The sequence below is a fragment of the Poecilia latipinna genome, unplaced genomic scaffold (genome assembly GCF_001443285.1).
Source record: "Poecilia latipinna isolate Pla-1442-1.1 unplaced genomic scaffold, P_latipinna-1.0 Scaffold100, whole genome shotgun sequence".
Taxonomy (NCBI): Eukaryota; Metazoa; Chordata; class Actinopteri; order Cyprinodontiformes; family Poeciliidae; genus Poecilia; species Poecilia latipinna.
Window position 1 is genome coordinate 310,898 of NW_015112716.1, and position 16,331 is coordinate 327,228.

Sequence of the window (16,331 nt, forward strand, 5' to 3'; positions counted from 1 at the left end):
GACTTGAACAGCAGTCAAATGTTTGCATTTTTGCAGAAAGTAAACTCCCCTTTTATCACCGTCGCACCTTGAACGCGTCCGGCCATCGTCGGCTCGGGTAAAATCCAAACACATTCTGCCACTTTCAACCGACAAGCAACAGGAAGGACGCAAGGCACTATAAGTTCCTCCGGTTTTAACCCGAGGCTCTAAGATTTGGGGGCAAAGACAGTGGAAATAAAAAGACAAAACAGTTTTTCTTTTCAAGTACATTAAAATGGACACCATTGGTTTATACATTCACATTCATCCAACAATACCAGGGTGGAAAGGGAGCAGGAGGGCGTGTTTAAAGTGTCTGACATACAAGTACTGTATTAAGAAAAAAAAAAATAGCTAGCTTTATTTTATTATCTAAATATCAACTATCCTGCCATTCGAACGTGGGAACGAGGTCAGTTTCCACTTTCAGTTCAATAAGTAATTGGAGAAGCTGATCAGCTATCAATAAGGCATTGAATTTTTTTGTTTTTTTTAAAGAAATGTCGCGAGGCCTGGGGCTGTTACCGGATTCAGGGTTTTAAATAACATTCAGTTTCAAAATGGAGAATAATCCTCTGTGCTGTTGTTTCTATGATTTAAAGTCCTTCAGAGGAAATGCCAAAGAAACTGTTGCAGCCTGAAAAACAATGCTAAACTTTTCCCTTGCACAATAAAAAGGAACAAAATCGCAATGTATGCAGTTTCCGGTAAGTAGTGTGAAAATCGCTGAATTTTCTACAATGTTGTTGCATTTTAGGTAGTTTTAATAAGAGAAAGCATTACAGCAATCCGATTCATTTGGCTGTATACAAATTAGACTAAAACAGCTTTTACTGAAAGAAATGTCACTCTTTCCTTGCAACTAGGAAGACTAATTTGTTCCCCCATCCCCAGTTATAAATATCAATGCACAATCTTTGTGGTTATTGAGGGTTCCCGTCGCAAAATCACTTCCTCTGGTGCTTCGAAGCAACAAACTTCCAAAGCCTTCAGAGGCGGAAGCAACGGCCTGATTTTGGCAGTTTTGAAAGTCGGACAGTTTTGTTTGAAATCACCAGCCCGTGCCTGGTTTTGCATTTTTGTTTTCAAATTTCGACGGAAAGCCATTGAACTGAAAAGGAAACGACTCGAGCCGCTCTCTGAATGCTTTTTGTGACGCGTCGCCCTAAAAACTAATGTTGTCCAACAACATTTTTTTTTTCTTTTTTTGCTAAGAATAAACAAGAATAATCACAGTGTCTCCACATCGTACAGCGATGTGCACGTAACAGGTCCGTTGACAGAACACGGTTTTTTTTTTTAATTATTATTATTTGTTTCTTCTTAAATAGAATAACATTAATATAGTAATTTACACTTGCAATTATTTCAACCCAAACGTTGAAACCAGCCTAGTCAGAAATGAGGCATACATCTGTGAGTCTAAGTCGGTTAAACTGCTGCCACGCCTTGTCTGTGTGCGTGTATTTGCTCTTCTGTGAACGTCTTGTGCATTGTGTGTGTGCGCGCGTGCGTGCGCGTGTGTGTGTGTGTGGCGGCAGCGAGCAAAACAAACCCAACAAAACCAAAATAAACACCAAAATGGAATCATCATAAGCAAACATTCAGAGAAAAAAAAATAAAATAAAACTGTACAAGGACTCTGATATTATTCTGATAACAAGGCCACTTGTTTTCTCATTTTGAGCTCTGTTTTTTTATTTTTTTGTTCCCCCCCTTCCCCTTCTAAAAGGTTGCTGCTGTTATTGCTTCACACGGCGACACAGAAAGGTGAGCGGTGGGGGTGAGAGGATGAGGCGGAGTCGTTACAGGGAGGAGGCATCTGGAGTGTAGAGGCAGCTCGTTTGGTGAGCAGATGAGGCCTGATCGGAAACACTTAAAAATCCTCTTCGTCAGCCCGCTTTCCTCTTCCTCCAACAACTTGTTAAATAATTGATCGTGGGAGGAAAAAAAAAAAAAAAAACCCAAAACAAAACCAACCCGAGGTACAACTCCTTGATATGCACTGGTTTTGAGATCTTTTTTTTTTTTTGTTGTTGTGCTTTTTAAGATTACACACACTGAACTCATGCTTTTGTGTGCAAACGCCTGTATTTGTAATGATGCTTTGCTGGATTCACTCCGTTTAGACGAGTACAAATCTGAAAAAAATAATAATAATTTGCTTTCTAAACAAACTTACAGGTGGATCTCAGTAAACTAACAGATCATTGAAAAGTTTGTTTACTTCAGTAGCTTAATTCAAACTGCGACACCAGAGGTATGTGGATTCATTACACACAATGATATATCTCTGGTTTTTTTCTTAATGTTGATAATTCTACACCATAGGTGGGGAAAAAAACCTCATAACTCTGTTTCTCAGAAAAATCAGAATATTATGTTCTTACTGAAAAAGATCGTTGCTGAAGAATCTGGGTGGTAACAGGAGTTCTGAATAAAACATATTAATGTCAGAAGTTTAGTGGAAGGAAAAACTGTGGTTACTTATGATTGTGTAAGTCGTAACAAGGTGAAAACACGACATTTTTTAAAATAAAAGTTATTGCTTTTTTGGTAATTTTGCTCTCAGCCATAATCATAAAAAAAAACAACAGGAATAAATCCTTCAGTTATATCATTCTGTGTAATGAATCTATTTGTTATTACTGAATTAAAATACTGAAAGACAAAAAAAGAACTTTTCAAAGATATCCCTATTTGTTGTGATGCACCCAACGAAAACACTGCACTTGGTCAGAAACCTTCTTTAAACAAAACATGCATTTCTTTTCCTCTCCGTTTGATCCGTTGGCTGGTTGTCACGACCCCAAAGCAAGGAGGGCACCTCACCTACACACTGCTAATACTTTGTTTTTCCTGCTACGTTTTTTTTTTTTTCTCCACTCCATTGCATCTCCTCTTCCTCTGGCTGCAAAACAAGCCGCCTTTCACTTGTCCGACTGGGCTGTCCGTCAGTAAAACCGGCCCTGGCGGCCAGCCCCTACGTGGTCCTCATGTTCGGCCCCCCTGGGCTGCTCACCGACTTCTGCAGAGTGGCAGTGAGCAGGTAGGGGCCCTGTCCCGGTAGATGGCCCTGTGGAGGCGGGTAGGGCCCCAGAGGCTGGGAGGCGCTGACTAAGAGAGGCTGCGTTGGTGCTTGCTGCGGGTTCGTCATGCTGTGAGCCGGACCGCACCACTGGGCGGTGTAGGCGGCACTGGGGGCGTAGGGGATAAACTGCGGGGGCTGGAGGTGGGGCGGGGCAGAGGAGGCGGGAGGGTGGCAGAGGGAGCCTTTTCTGGCAGCCAGAGAGGTAGCGCTGGTGGGGTTTGCAGGGAGGTGGGCGGAGCCTCCGATGCTGCTGGGACACAGCTGGCTGGGAGCCGAGTACTTCCTGCCCAGACTGGCCGACTGGGTGACCTGCAGGGGGCGACAGCAGCGTGGGTCAAGAAATCTCAACTGTGCATTGAAAAACACATTCATAGTCCAAGAAGGTTTCCTCTCATTTTAACCACAAACTTTAATAAATGTGATCTTAACAACACAAAGCAACAGTTGGTGTAAAATCACATTAAAGCTTGCATTTAAAAACACACCCCCCCCCCATTAAATTTTGTGGTTAGAAATTAGTTTTGCAACACACAGGAACAAATTTATTCTGAGTTTTTCCCCCACAGATTATATGCAGCAAAGCAAACACGCACCAGATAAGTGCAGGATGGAGTTTTTAAACTCGATCCAGATGTATTAATTCAGTTAAGTACAACATCTAATCGAGTTTATATAACTTTATATCTTTATTTTAAGTACTGGCCTGAAGTGAGCGAGGAATTGGTTTGGAAGTAGTAAATAAAAAGAAGTTAATTCATGTGTGATGTGTTTGGGGTATGTTTTTACACCTACCTCATAACTGTGTCCCTGTGCTGGGACCTGCTGCTGCAGCTGCTGCTGCTGCTGTTTGGCACTCCTTTTACCCTGCAATGATTGAATGTAAACTTAAATGAGTATCAATAACAGCTTTAATACTGTGAATGCACAATATTCTTCACTATAGTGGTCTGTTTTGGTTTTTATCAAACTACCTAAAACAGCTTAGTATGTAAAAAACCCTCATAGTGACAGAGATAAAGATCTAAGAGCTGCATAAAGAACTTGACAAAAAAATGTAATTCCTACAATTGCTGACTGTAAGCAATTACGCAAAAAATAGAAAACAAACATAAAAATAAAAAACTGACAGTTTTCAAGTACTATCGGCCCTCCCAACAACTCATTCTGCCCTGGGTGGAGAGCCACATCACTCGTATTAAAAACATGGCCACTGCCGACCTGTGACAGGTTCATGGCGTCCCTGGCCCAGTTGTCCACCAGTTTATGGAGGTCATCGGTGAAGGTTCCTTTCCTCTGGTGGGGTGCTGACATGTTGGGCGCCAGACATTGGGAGCCGCCCTGGCTTTGACCCAGCCCCTCTGAACCGCTCACTGCATTGGTGCTGTTCGTCCCTGCAGGGGGAGACAGAGAGCGCCAGAGAGAGAAAGAGACTGAGACATTGGACACAAAGATGGGAATGAAGTCGTCAGGATGAGAGTGAATGCAGGATCCGGTTGGATTTTAGAGCAGGACAGCATAATTGACTGTTTAGTTCTGATGGAAATAAGGATGACAAACGGGAACGAATGACACATGTTGCTTTAGATCAGCATTTAAAGGCAGAATTCTTTCACTGAGGTAAAGAATGAATTCAAACGCAGGGCAGTACAAATCTACCATATATTCAATATATGTACCCGCGACAGAGGTTCAACAGCTATCCAAATATTTGTGGGTGTGGTTGTCTTGTTTAGAGCTTGTTTTGAAAATCCACACTAAATTCAAACTTTTGCACCTAATTTGAATTTTGATAAGTTAAATCAAGTTTTGTTGAACGGTCTAGACATTCGAATGCATTCCAAACTTACTATTATTCACAGTAACGACGACTGTATGGAAACTGTCTCTGCAGACTGTAATTCCTTTATTAGCCCATAGGTGGCACCCACACTCCAGTGGAGCAGAAAATGCACTTTTCCCAGACTTGTAGAGCCAATTTTACTCTTTAAAAAAATGCATGCGCTGCTATTTGACTTCCTGCAATGTATAACTTTTAAAAGAAATGTTGCTTAATTTTACTCTTAGTCATCACGATGAGGGACATACAGAGTTGCCTTCTGTTCACAGACAAAACAAGCTTTAGAGACGGTGCCATGCTGACAGAATGAGCAAAAGGGAGATAATATTCTTGCACGGCCTGTTTTAATAAAATAATATATTCAAGGACCTGAGGCAAGAGAACCATACTGCCGGTCTGGTAAATAAAACTGTCAATTCACATTGAGCAAAATGGAGGAAAACAAGAATGGTGGAGACGCTGAGTCATGTATGGCTGCAGCAGCAGGGGATTCTGGTCAATGCAGTCTAGATTGCAAGCCATGGTAAGGGAGGGGAGGCGGAGGTTTTCAGGAGAGCCTGCAGATGCATGCGGTGTCAGTCTGAGTCTCTAGCGAAGGATCATTTCAGTTATTAAAACTCAAAGTCAAAACGGATCATCTAAAGTTATTGCAAAAAAAATAAAAAAAATAAAAGAATACAGATGACAACTGAAGTGAACTGAACTGATCCCAAATCTGGCCAACTGGTCAAATTTGATTCTACACAGGGCGAGAGCAAGCAAGAAGGGGGATGGATGGAGGGAGGAAAGACCAAAAAGAGAGAGATAGTTACTACAGAGCTGGTTGCAGGGGCAGACTTTTTTCACCATCTTCCCTGTAGGAGGTTGGGGGTGGCCGGAAGACAACGATCGGAGGATCGGGAGAGAGTCAGAGTTAAAAGCCCCGCCCACATCACCCCACAATCAAGCACAGTGCAGCTGAGTATGATTGTCAGAACTCGACATACAAGGTACACACAGAATCGGGGTGGGTTAGCGTCACCAATAACATCTTAAAGGGCAGAAACGACCTCTGCACCAAACAAGGATGTCAACTGCGTTTTGCGCAGTAAGGAAACGGGAATAACTTCATCTTCTGAAGTCAAACATGGGTCATAGAAGGATAACATTAAATGGGAGACAACAGTGCAAATGGTTATCATGGGAATTTAAATGCTTTCCCACTAAAGTCTGTTCTCTGTAGCTTTAAGATGCTTTTGGGTGACAAATCATCTGGTTCTGATATGATTCTGAGTCCTCTCTACAGCTCACCAGGATTGGGTCAATGTCACCAGGGCCTTGCATAACTATGTACCCCCCTTAACATCATTTTCCCAGATATTATTTCATATTTCAATCACAAATCTTAATGTATTTTGCGCAGATTTTACTGTGTGTCAGACCAATATAAAGTAGTATATAGTAGAGGAGAAGTCTACAGTGAAAGAAAAACTACACACAGCTTTCAATTTTTATGGAGTAGCATGCGTTTGTATGTCACACACAGTCCCATTTACTGATACCCCTAAATAAAATAAGAGTGCAGACAACTGGCTTCAAACATGGTGGTGGGGGTATAACGATTTCTTTTATTGATTTATTTTTTAGCAGGAGCAGGGAAGCGGTCACATTTTTCTGGACTTTGACTAGGCCGACTTGCACTTTAATATAGACTACTCCATTTTATCTCTGATCTGTCTCAAGTCTTTTGCAGCTTCAAATTTGCTCTGGATTTAGGGGGATCAGAGTAAATGGGGCTGAATACAACTGCATGCCACTCTTTCATTTTAATCTGTAAAAAAAATAATAATAAATAAAATAACAGCGTGTAACATTTTCTTGCTACATCATCACTGTCCATTTATTGTGTTGTCTGTGACATAAAATCCAACTTCAATACATTAAAGTTTTTGGCTGCCTAATATAGAAATGTGAAGTAGGTGCAATAAAGTACAACTGCTTTGAGTTCCACTGATATTATTAGGAGTTAAGACAAAATATGAATTACATTTCATTTTATTTAAGCCAAATCCAGTCACTAAGACCCAAGTCTGTCTCTCCACTCCCCGGTGATGCAGTGATGGGGTTAAAGTGGGGGTTTAACGGGAGTGAGGATGATGAGTGAGGAAGGGGAAGCGTTTTGAGCTGCAGAGGGATCAGAAGCATTCAGAAAAATCCTTTCATAAAGAAAAAAAAAGAGAGAGAGAAAAAACTTGATAACGAGAATATTCTGATTGAAATGACAGATTAAAACAAAAAATAAAATAAAATACAGTACATTTCTCAATAAACACAAAATTAGATGACAAAAACTCAAGTCACCAAGTCAAAACTTCCTGTTTGTTTTCACAGAAATGAAAGCACAGCCTTGTCCAAACGGATTACTGCGCAAGTCTGTGTGCTGTGAACTGCTTAAAGGAGTTAATTAGCAGACTAAATATAAAATATGCGTCACAATCAAGTTACTTTAACAGCACAGATTTCAATTACGGACCAGGACCTCCGAATTAAACGAATAATCCAATCACTGGAAAGTGTAATTATAAAGAAGGAGCAGGGATGAGGTGTTAGACCGACGTGTCTGCGCGCCACGGTGTCCTAGCATGACGTGGAAAATTAAAGCTGCACATGGCACAGAAATCAGATCATGGCTGCTCACGGCCTGATGACTTGACAACCCGAGCGTGACTTTGTTTAGTCCCACAGTCAACAGATGCAACAGCTGCTCTTCTGTTTATTTTCCCCAACAAAGGAGCTGCTCTGCCGTCGACCTCGGAAATACTCAACCGGACCGACTCGCGCCACCTGTAAACACTTTTGTAACCAGATCAACCAGAACAACAAGGACTTTCACTGACTTTGTTGACCGTTTTCTGACGCTTTGCTTTTTGAAGTTTTAAGTAGCAAAGCTGTAGCTGGTTAATGTCAGGGTTGCTAAAGGGTTCATCTTTCATTCTCGTATCGCATCTCATTAGTGCGAGCTCAGAATTAATTAGTGCTCCTTCTGATGGGCAGGATCCTTTTTATTTTCATTAGAACAATCACAGTATTTATAAAAGCATTCAAAAATGCACATCAACGCTGTTAAAATAGAAACATGTAGGTTTTGTGTGGCTAGAAATACGGTCTGTTTGTAATTTCGGTGTGCTGAAATATTGGGTGTTACGAAGCTATAGTTAGTATTTAATCACAAGGCGGGCTGATCAGCTGGTGCAGATGTTCATATTGAGCAATGGAGACAGTAGAAGGAGGCACAAACAGCGGAGGAGAGAGAAGTAAGATATCCTGCACTTGTTTGGGGGTTTCTGAATCACATATTTGGAAGGCAACAGATGCTAAACCACATCATTGTCTGCATGAATAGGAGAAGCTGAGATAATGACTCTGAAGATGTTCAGCTGCAGGATTGAACATATCCATCAGTGTAGTTTCTGATCTGAGCACCTAATGCAGATTTATACCAACTGCTGCGCTTCAAGGTGATTCTAAAGTCTAGATTTTCTGATTCCAGGTTTTGGCAAATCAGGTTTTTTTTATTTTTATTGGTTAGCAAACATCTTTACACTGTACTTAAAATATGCCTAGAATGCAACGTTAGTGAATGGAAGGTTTGACAGAAAATGGATGCAAATGGAGGGATGGACAGAAGGATGGTTGTACAGATGGGTGGATGGATGGATGAAAGGAAAGAAAATAAATGGATGGATAGACAGAGATATGGAATGATACAGGGGACTAAATTTTGAAATTAATTTTCTTACTCAAGATCTGGAAAATCCCAAAACCAATCTCCTTACTTTAGTTGGCTATAAAACCTGAAACGTTATAAAATCACACTTTGTTTCCCAAATATGTAACTTGATGGACAGAATCTCACAGCATCAGATAATCACACTTGACAAAGAGAACGATGCTCACGATGCTAAATGTCGTAGCAAGGAGAGGATGAATCACAACAACATGAAGAGGGCTGTATGGATTTATGGCAACTACTACTTTCATCATTTATTATGAAAGTAATAATTCAACAATATCACAAATCAGTTAATCATTCACGATCCTGGAGCACTTCTACATTAAGCCAACTTTCACGTTTTCGCAGGGAAAACAACGCCCAATATGCTTCATTCTGCAGATGGACAAAAATCAAATTCTAAGGCAAAAAGCCGTCATATTCTCCCCAAAATTTAGTAAACCTGCCTCATAATTTTAAAACAACAGACAGAAAAGCTTTGCATCCCTCCAGTTGTCCTCTAATTTCTGCCAGAGTAACTACAACTAGACTCATCCAGCTTCTCTAGATGAGCATCTTGCAGCTGCGGCTCTTCAAAAACCACCAGGAAGAAATCATGACTGAGTCTCAACAGATACGGGAGAAAAGAAAACATTTAAAAATGAAAGGTAAGTAAGGATAAACAAGAGAAGAGCAAAGAAATAAAGCGTTACACACAAAGAGCCAAGCAGGGCGTACTCAGAAAGCGCGTCCTCCTGCCACCCGGCTTGAAGGCCACACGCTCCGAACCCCAGCTGAACTTTACACAGCCTGAAGAGAGGGATGATGGGAGATGCAGAAAGGGGACAGGGACAGAGGTGAAGGAAAAGCAAGAAGAGAGAGAGGAGAAAATACAACAGAAGACAGATGAGAGAGTTGAAGAGTATAAAGAAAAGATGTTAGAGTGAGTGAGCCATCACGCCGTTCACACTCAAGAGAAAGAAAAAGCAAGACAGACGGACGAGCTTCTTGTTTTTCTTTCTTTTTTTTTTTTGCAACACTCGTTTCTGTCTGCATGCAAAGAGCTGCCAGTGTGAATGACGCGCAGGGGTCTGCCGCAGCCCCCGGTGACATGCTTACCCGGGGTCGGAGCACACAAGCTGGGCACAGACAGCGCCGCCTCGCTGGTGTAGGCTGAGCAGAGGTTGCTGCTGGAGGCGGACTGCTTGAGGGGCTGGAGCACGGTGTCGGCCAGCACTCCGGGGGCCAGCAGAGGCAGCTGGCCGGGGTACACGGCCGGGACGCTCTGGGCGGATAAAGTGCTGCCTGGAGATCGCAGAAAGCATCGACACGACGCACATGCCGAAAAGCGGACATGGAGAGACATCGAAGAGGACGGACGGAGAGAAACGTCACCCACAAAAAAAAAAAAAAAAAAAAACAACAACAGAGAGAGAAACAGACAGGAAAAGCAGTCAGAAATGTTCCGGCTCCGAGCCTGATGCAGTGAAATGCCCGCATGCACGAGTGACGAAACAGACGAACGCACGACAGATGTGTGCACACGAATGCGTGAACATAGAAAAAGTAACAGAGTAAAATGTTTAACAATGTTTACAGTGACGCCGTGGCTCAGGCTCAAACATGTGGGGTGGGAATACTTTTTGCATGGTGAGTGGTATTGCCCAAACATGAATAAATAAAGTCTGCTGCACCAAGGTGAGCCTACCTGGCTGTAAAGGGCTCTTGCTGCCGTGGGTGGAGCTGCTTCTGGACGATTTTGAAGATTTGCTTTTGGTGGGCCGCCGCCTTCTGCCAGTAAAGGCGATGAGGGGTGGGATCACAGCAGCTGGAGGCACCTGCACCAAATCCCAGGTAGGAGAAGTTGCTATCTAGTATTTATGTGGCTGATTTGAGAATGGTATGGTGTTTTATGTGACAGATCACCTTTCCCAGCCTTGTAAACAAGCGCTCGATTTCCTCCTTCTGGCGAGAGTGGAGGGCCTGAATTTCACGTATGTGCCTGAAGGAAGAAAAGGGAAAGCATTTGTACAATGTTTTCCCTTTCTCTATTCTTATACAGAAAGCGATATTGAAGCAGAGGGTTTTGGGAAATGCAGGAAAACCCGAGGTTTTATTTACTTTTCTCTGAGGCCTCGGACTTCCTGCTTAAAGTCTTCATCCTCAAATTCAGAGTCGTTGTCGCTGCTCATGTAGGAGTTGTTGAAGGAGTTGTTGTTTAGGCTAGGTAGGGAGGCTTTGTGAGGCGAGTCTGGAGACAGAACCTGTCCGGGATCGCTGGGTCCGTTAGCAGCAGCCCGAGCGGCAGGCGGCGGAGGGCTCTGCTCGGGCTGCTGGGTCTGCTCCTGGGCGCGACTGACCGAGAACCGGCCGACGCGGGTCTCGGGGTTGGTGGTAACCTGAATTCACAGGACCCATTTGACAAAAACGTGTGACCCGACGGCGTAACGGAAAAGGGCAAAACGGAAGAGAAACGACGCGCACCTGAAAGCGGCCGATGGTGGTGGTGGGTTTGGGGGAGCGGCACGGGGAACCGAGAGGGGAGGCGAGGTGGGATCCCGCCGCAGCCTTCTGGAGGAGCCCGTCCACAACGTCTCCGCCTTTCACTCCTTTCCCTCTCAGACGGGACGGGGAGTCTTTGTGCAACGTGTTCTCCGGGCTGGAGAGGCTGGAGGACGAGGAGGAGGACGAAGTGGAGGAGGAGGTGGTGGAAGAAGACTCTGTGCAGGACGGGCGCTGGACAGCAGGCTCTTCGGCAGCCAAGGACACCTGAGTGTGAAAACGAAGAGAGAGGAGAGGAGACGGAAAAGAACCGGAATCAAATTCTGCCTAATTTACGAGCGTTTCATTCCCAGTGATTTTAAAATCCAAAACAGAGGACATCATTTTAGTTTTATGTGTACAATTTTAAGTTTTTCCTAATGTGAAAGTGAGTGCAAATGCCATACAAGATTCCAACACATCTTTACCTGAAATCTTCCTAATTTAATTCCACCTGCAGGAGGAGGAGCAGAGGAAGGGGCTTTTTCTTCTTCCAGTGAGAATGGAACTGTAGCAAAGGTGACACATTTTTGTGAAATAAATCAGAGAAAGAAACTTATTCACTATGTTTAGTAAATAAATTGTACGTACTTGGTTGTCCCATTGTAGGAACACTGCTGAAAGAGACCTGCAGTAAGTGTTAAAAGAGAAGAAACGGGTTGAGTGGCTCCATCAGCACCAGCCTAAGCGACTAAAATGAGGCTGTAATGGGAGTGTGTCGACCTGTGTGTGTGAGCTCACAGGGACAGTTTCTGGACTCAGTGCTCTCCTCAGCTGGGCGTCCAGGTCTTCCAGAGGCTGCTGTGACTGGAGGAGTGAGTAGACAAAATATTAGGCTGTTGTGCACTAAAAGAGCAGCGGCACTGAAGTTTGAGTTTGTACATTAAGGTCTTGTCGGCGTCAACGTGGACGTAATGGAAAAAGTGTCATTTTCTGCTCTGCTTAGCTTATTTTAGCATTTTACTTAAATCAGAAAAATATTTTGCTTGGTTTTAAATAATTGATGTTACATTGTTTCAAATCAAATTAGTTTCCAGTTGTAGTGATTGTATTATTTTTTTTTTGCAGATGTAGTAGAATAAAAAAAAAGTTTAATTATTGAAGCTTTAATTTGACATAAACTAAATTAAATATTCTTAAAAAGTTTAAATAAAGAATAATACTCTGCATCGTTTTTGCAGTCCATTTGCCATCAAGATGTACAATTTGAGCAGCATTAGAATTAATAAAAGAAAAACTTAATTGAATACAAATGAAATTATTATTACTTGAACTTTTCATAGAAGAACCAAGTCTCCTTGTTGGCACAAAAGCACAAATAATCACTGAGTGAAAAAATTAAAAGCCCTCACATTAGCAATTTAGTCACAATTAAAAAAAAAAAGTAGATTAATTAAAATCAAATCCATGGTGAACCTGGACCACAGAACGATTACCTTAATCAAACAGGACAGGTCTCACCCAGAGGGAGTTGCATAAGAGAAACGGAGGGAGTTTTATAACCAGGCAGGTCAGATTTTCATAAAAGGAGCTTCAAATCATGTCTCGCTATTTAGGACGCGGTTCTGGTTGAAAGAATGTCTATTTTTAGACGGCCACAGCCACAACAACAAAGGCTGGGAATGAAGACAGTCTGTGGCCTGAAGTGACTCGTCCTCACTGTGTTCTGCTGGAACCTCAGCAATTATTTTAGGCTTTTGGACCATTTTATGCCAAGATGGGATATTATTCAAGCACGCGTTCCATTATCGGTGACATTTAGATTGCAATTATCCTATCAAGAACGACACATCACAGGCGATACGTCAATCGAATTATTGAAGCTTTGTTTTGTTTTTTTTGTTTTTTTGTGTTAAAAGTTAAGTGTGGAGATGTTACAGTAACATAAAAAAAATTAGACTGAATTAGTTGAGATACAGTTGAAACAAAAACAGAGCTGCATTGCAGTACATATAATAGTGTTAAAATGAGCAAAAAACACCTGTATTAGACAAGGTCCAGGTAAGGGTGTCAGGAGCTCTGAAGGAGGAGAAGTGGCCTAATCCCAGAGAAAGAGATGCAATGAGTAGAAAGTGGCAGGAAGTAAAACAAACAGATATCTGGAGAAAAGATTACAAAAGTAGTGTTCATGCCTAAGAATGTTAAAACTGGGTTCCTGCACATTTCTTTTAAATGATCTTTCTCAGGCTTAAATTAAAAAAAAATAAAAAAAAGAACTCTTAATTTTTTTTTGACTAACTTTTTGTATGATTTCCTAATCAGGCTGAAAAGCATTTAAATATTAGAAGTGCTTGCCAACAACAACATCCATGTCATCTTGCTGTGGAATATCAAGTCTGCTGCCCAGATATTGAGCTGTTGGCGTGTTTGACAAAGTCTTCAGTCAGAGGCTTCTTCAGATTCGCTGCAGAACTGACTGCTACCAGAGATCCTTACAACTTGCAGCATCACCTTCCAAATCACCTCCTGAAGATGCTGGGATGATACGAGTTACGGCAACATTTAAGTTCCTGTGAGGATAAATAAAATATTTCTGATTTGATTTGAATTATTTCTATTGGGAAGATAGTATAGTTTTAATTTAAGGTCAGGATTATATATTTTTGACATCAAATGTTCTAAAAAAAATCTCTGCTCATTAAGAAATACCCTGTGCTCTCCCTCTAAACAACATTTCTATGCAGATTTAAAGCCTCTCGCTTAAAAATGATCTACTACCGTTTGCATTCTTCTCTGTCTAATCAAACGCCGTAACAGTTTCAGATTATTTAGCTTAGATTTAGAAAGTCAGATTTTTGAATATATAAAGTTTTTTTTCCCTAAATTTCGAAATACTAAAAGACATTCTGTAATAAGACTGTGCAGGAACCCTGTTAAAAGGAACTTACATGCCAGGTGAGTTGTAAGAGTAGCAAGAAACAATTAGAACTGAATATATATATTACTTTTAGCAGTAAATAACCATGCCCATGCTTCCTACCCATACATCCAATACCCATACACAAATTAAGCAATTAGACTCTGGAGTTATTAGATATGATATTCTGTGGAACTCACCGGTACCCTGGATAGGGGGGTTTTGGATGGAGTAGTCTGACCCATAGAAGAGGCAGGGATGACTAGGGAGATTTGAATCAGAAATTCAGTTAAAGATTTGATTTTTTTTTTTTTTTTTTTTTTAAAGAGGCCCACAACTGCAGAAACACAATCCTCTACATACTGGACGATGCAGGGGTGGCTACAGGTGTCCCTGGGCCTTGCACGGGAGCCGCTGACCCCAGAGGGCCCAGTGCCAGGCTGGAGGGGGGCAGCGGTGGGTTGACCGACTGGGTGGAGCCAGGAGCCGTTACAGACGCGGTGGAGGTGGGGCCGGCGCTGATGGGGGACGAGGTGCCAGCCACGGAGGCTCCAGAGGCGGGGTCAGCAGGTAGGACGTCTCCCTGTGTGGACGGCACCACTCCGCCGAGGTCCATGAAGAGCGAGCGCAGCTTCTTGTCCAGAGCTTGGATGTCGTCCGGTTTGCCTACGGACTCGGAGGAAGCCTCAGTCCTGAGAGACGACAAAGAGGGGTTACATCGGAAGATGATATAATAATCAGTAATTAATTTAAAAAGACACTTAATGCCAGGATTTTTGGTCTAGTTTCTAACTTTTCATCAAAAAATAGGAGCTTGTTTTAAGTCAATAATTCCTTAATAATGAAGAAAAAGTATTTGTTGCAAGTGAAATAATCTACCAGTGGAACAACAGATTTTCAGTTGTACGTTTCATCAATATTCAAGAATTTTTGACTTAAAACAAGCCCCTATATTGTGCTGAAAAGTTACTTGTAAGTTAGCTTTGTCTTATTCCAGGTGTACCAAGACATTTGCATTAGAAATTAGACCAAAATTACTTGGTAAGAGTTTGTGACTGTGCAGTGCGTTGACTGGTTTATGCTGGTCTGGCACAGACCAGATAAAAGCGGCTGATTATTGTCTCTAGTGTGCTAGGAGTCATTCCTGAGCACTTAAATAATTAAATGGTAGAAACCCTGCTTTGTAAAGTACAAAAATCTTAAACTTTATAGGAGAACATGATAATAAAAGCTGTAGGTTTAAAGCTGAAACGCACCTCCATTACAAAAACGTGGCATTTTAACAGAGGCTTTTTTTCGCGTCTCACCTCGTGTCACATTCTCCACAGTGTGCGTGTGTCTGCCCCGGCAGGGCTGCAGTCTGTGGCTGCGAGTGGACCAGAGTGGGCTGGACCGGAGGAACGGTGGTGGTCACCGGCTGGAGACCCACAGAGGCGGACAAGCCAGCTGCGGGAACTGGAAGGGCGGAGGAGGGCGGAGACATCTGTGGACCTGGGATGGCTGTAGTGGGGACAGCGGAGGCTGAGGTGGGGGAGACTGACGGATGATCCGACGAGAGTTCGAGAGCAGAGGAAGGAGGCGAGGATACGAACGGGACAGTCTGGCCTAGAAGAGAGGAAGTGAGCACCGTCGGCGGGACGCTGGAGATGCTGGTGATGCTGGCCGTTGGTACGGAGGTAGGCAGCGAGGCGGCAGAAACCGTTTGGGGCTGGATGTAAGCCGGGGGCTGGGTTTGCGTCTGACTTTGTGCTTGTGGTCGAGACGCAGCCTGCATCACGGGCTGAGACTGGAGGATGATCTGATTTACCAAGGTGGGAGGAGGAGGAGACGAAGAAAAGGGAGGACTGAAGGAGACGGGGGGCGCGGAGGTGGAGGGCGAGGAGAAGGAGAGGGGAGGAGGAGACGCTTCACTGAGCTGCTCTTTGACTTGATTTAGACTTGAATCCACGGAGGGAGTGACTACGCTGCTGTGTGGGGAGGCCGCCACCGCTGCAGGCTGCAGGGGAGGATGTGTGGAGTGGACGGAGGCCGGGGCGGTGTTGGGACCTGCGTCGTACTGGTTTTTACTCTGCCTGAGCTCAGAGAAGGCTTGGTGTAACGTGACTGCTCCCGCAGACTGGGAAAATACCAACATTTGGCCAGGAGAATGAGACTGGGCTAAACGGACACAAAAAAAGAGAAAGAACACAATTTAAGAAAAAGAGAAAAAAAAAAGAGAGAGAAGCTCATCCAG

The 16,331-nt window shown here is 43.0% G+C and overlaps 1 protein-coding gene across 21 annotated transcripts in view; it reads right to left on the bottom strand.

The window, feature by feature from the left end:
• Positions 1-2,888: 2,888 nt before the first annotated feature.
• Positions 2,889-16,331, bottom strand: part of wnk1b (WNK lysine deficient protein kinase 1b) — an 84,351-nt gene continuing 70,908 nt past the window's right edge. For 11 of the 21 annotated variants that reach the window (XM_015027091.1, XM_015027085.1, XM_015027096.1 and 8 more), the window contains 17 exons: positions 15,406-16,255; positions 14,462-14,790; positions 14,299-14,360; positions 13,223-13,279; positions 11,965-12,048; positions 11,833-11,869; positions 11,670-11,749; positions 11,185-11,469; positions 10,822-11,099; positions 10,627-10,702; positions 10,409-10,538; positions 9,820-10,005; positions 9,418-9,510; positions 5,762-5,803; positions 4,331-4,503; positions 3,905-3,976; positions 2,889-3,421 (listed from right to left, as the gene is read on the bottom strand). In XM_015027091.1, coding sequence (XP_014882577.1) covers positions 3,005-3,421; positions 3,905-3,976; positions 4,331-4,503; positions 5,762-5,803; positions 9,418-9,510; positions 9,820-10,005; positions 10,409-10,538; positions 10,627-10,702; positions 10,822-11,099; positions 11,185-11,469; positions 11,670-11,749; positions 11,833-11,869; positions 11,965-12,048; positions 13,223-13,279; positions 14,299-14,360; positions 14,462-14,790; positions 15,406-16,255 — 3,251 coding nt within the window. In that variant the 3' untranslated portion in view covers positions 2,889-3,004. The other 10 variants (XM_015027143.1, XM_015027204.1, XM_015027110.1 and 7 more) reach the window with 9 other exon arrangements.